This window comes from Lolium rigidum, chromosome 1 (assembly GCF_022539505.1).
Source record: "Lolium rigidum isolate FL_2022 chromosome 1, APGP_CSIRO_Lrig_0.1, whole genome shotgun sequence".
NCBI classification, from domain to species: Eukaryota; Viridiplantae; Streptophyta; class Magnoliopsida; order Poales; family Poaceae; genus Lolium; species Lolium rigidum.
In genome coordinates, this window is record NC_061508.1 from 202,067,197 (window position 1) to 202,069,986 (window position 2,790).

A 2,790-nucleotide genomic window follows, 5' to 3' on the forward strand; every position below is an offset into this window, starting at 1 on the left:
AAAGACAAAATTCAGTGCTGAAAACAATGCTTTTCACAGGATAAGTTTTCTCTTTTTTACATAGGTCACAAAAAATATTATTTTTTCGTGAAACTTGATGCATACACATATATTATGGAGACGTACATGTAGAATTTTTTTTCAAAATTTTTCCACACTTCAAAATATGTTTTGTTGGTAGAGGGATCATACGCACCCGGGAGCCGAATTGAATTTCCCTGAATGTTGTCATGTATTTAAGAGATGTGCACTATGTTATAATTATGCATTTATTCCGCTGATTTTTTTTTGTCTCCTTTATGTTGTCATAAAAAATGAATAGCATGCCATCATTGTTCTGAACTGACCTACATTCAGAATAAAGGCATGTAGTTAATATTTTGTTGCATATTTTAAGTTCAAAATCTCTTGGTTTTAAACCAATTTGCAATGCAACTTAGTTATGATTCACTCTTTGGTGCTACATTTTTGTTTTGTTTTTGCCAGGAGTTCAATTTGTATTGGTTTTAATTGTTCTTTCAAGTTTACATGTGGGCTGGAAGTTAAGCTGTCTTTTTTCAATTTGACTTCAACCTTACGGAGGCACCAATTGAAGCACTTGTCAGAGTGCCTCAGTAGGTTGCTATCTACATGGGCAATTCTCTAAATTGCCTCTGTAGGCCCTTACCTAGAGGAGCACTTCTTCAAACTGCTCTCGTGTATATCTATAGAGACACTTCTCTAAACTAGCCTAGTAGATGTGCACTTATAAGAATACTTCTCCAAATTTCCCAATAGACAGGCTATTAGAGACATTTTGGTCAAAGTGTCTCTAATGGTGGCATTTAAAAAGTGTCCCAGGCACAAATGCCCCTAAATCCGTACCGTGTACTAGTGTGCGGATGCTGGAACATATCCCCATTTCTGTGTGCACCAAAGCATTCAAAAAGAATTCGGATGTTTTAAGCGATCTCTCTATACTCCTAGTACAGAGAAGCAGAAGATGATCTTCGAACACTTTGGTGCTGGAAACTCTGCAGTATGGTGGCGATCGTCAGCGACTCGTCGTCGGCCTCGGCGTCGACCTCGATTGGAAGGCAGTATTCATCATTGGCAATATATTGTTCGTAGAACGGCGACGCCGGCGGAGACAGCTGTTTTGGCGGACAAGGTGGTGCAGTAACCGGAGGATACGCGGACGCGGCAGCGGCGGCGGCGGCAGGGTAGTAGAAGTTGGTGCGCGCTGTGCCGGGGCCGGAGATGGAGACGGCGGCGAGGTCGTACGCGAGCGCAGCCTCCTCGGCGGTGCCGAAGGTGCCGAGCCAGTGTCGCTCCTTGGTGAAGGGGTTGCGGATCTCCGCCGCGTACCGCCCCCACGGCCGCCGCCGCACGCCCAGGTACTCGCTCGACGCCCGCGCGCGCCGCCTCATCCTATGGTGGTGCTGCTGCTGCTGGTCGTGCGCCACCATGCCCGCCACTGCAGCCGGCGCGTCCGCCACTGTTTACAGCTTGTAACTAGCTGAGTGTAGTGTTTTGACGAACGGGCTGATCGGTGGATCGAGGAAAGAAATCAACATGCATATATACTGTGGGTGAGCTCGCGCGCAAAACCAATTGGCTCGTCGGGAGTGGAATTCGACAGGGCAGAGCTGGACGCCTTTTCCCCTCGTTTTCCTCGACATGATCAGGCCATGAGTGTACCTGAGTCGATAGTGTCACACCGTGAGGTAACTGTGCTTGATCAGTCAAATCCCATTGGCTTTGGTGTGTAACCGTGTGAGTCAAAAGATTTTTATGAAGTTATAAAAGTTTCATGTCCTTGCAACTTTGCAGCGCATACTTTCAGATGTTAGTTTGGGCTCTGCGCCCCACTAGCCAGGCACCTCACCTAGTCACCTTGGCAAAGTTCTGCAGAGTCGGTACCCCTGTTTCATGGCCTTTGTCTAATGCTACATCTCACGTGCATGCTGGGATTCTCACTTTCACTCAAGATTGGCAGCCATCTTCGACCAACACGCTTCAATCCTTTGAATGAAATGTGGGAAAAGAATAAAAACTCACTCCATTGCCTCCACTGTTATAAAAGCGAGAAGCAAATAACGAAGAACGAAACAAGAACACACGCAGGGGACACAAGATTTAACGTGGAAAACCCCTTCCAACACAGAAGGGAAAAAACCACGGGCGCCAGCCAGCAAAACTTCACTATATCGGGAGGTGTTTACAAACGCCGTGGGTTATCTTATAATCTGATAAACCCTAGCCGGCGGCTTACAAGATGTATATATAGGCGGTTCCAACGATCCGTACCGTACGGCCCAAGCCCTACGCTTCGGCCCAAGCCTCCGGCGACGGACCTCGCTCCGCTCGTCAGAAATTAGCCTCCCTTTAGTATATGAATTTGGATCACAACACAACAAACTCCACCTTGAGACAAATTCCATCTTTTTTTTGAATATTTAACAGTAGGAAAGGCTCCTACTGTTTTTATATTAAAATGCCCTCATGAGGGTGTAGTCATGGAGAATTTACATGGAAAGGAATTACAGGGGGGGATTACATGGGGGGGTACTGAAAGAAATTACAAGTTATTAACAAGACTATGAATAAAGGGATGTAAAGACTCCTTAGTTCTATGAACTAGCAAAGAGAAGTCAGCTTTAAATCTTTGCTTCCAAGAATCCACATGAGGTGGGACATTATTGAACAGAAAATTGTTTCTCTCCTTCCAAATGCTCCAGGCTGCAACAATAAATATTTCCATGAACATGGGCTGTGTCCACTGTGATCGTCCTTGTTCAATAATATGAC

The 2,790-nt window shown here is 45.6% G+C and overlaps 1 protein-coding gene across 1 annotated transcript; it reads right to left on the bottom strand.

Annotated features, from left to right (window-relative positions):
• Positions 1–962: 962 nt before the first annotated feature.
• On the bottom strand, positions 963–1,409 carry LOC124654291 (ethylene-responsive transcription factor FZP-like). Its single transcript, XM_047193309.1, has one exon. It carries the CDS (start codon positions 1,407–1,409, stop codon positions 963–965), a length of 447 nt encoding a protein of 148 aa, XP_047049265.1.
• Between the last annotated feature and the right edge of the window lie 1,381 nt (positions 1,410–2,790).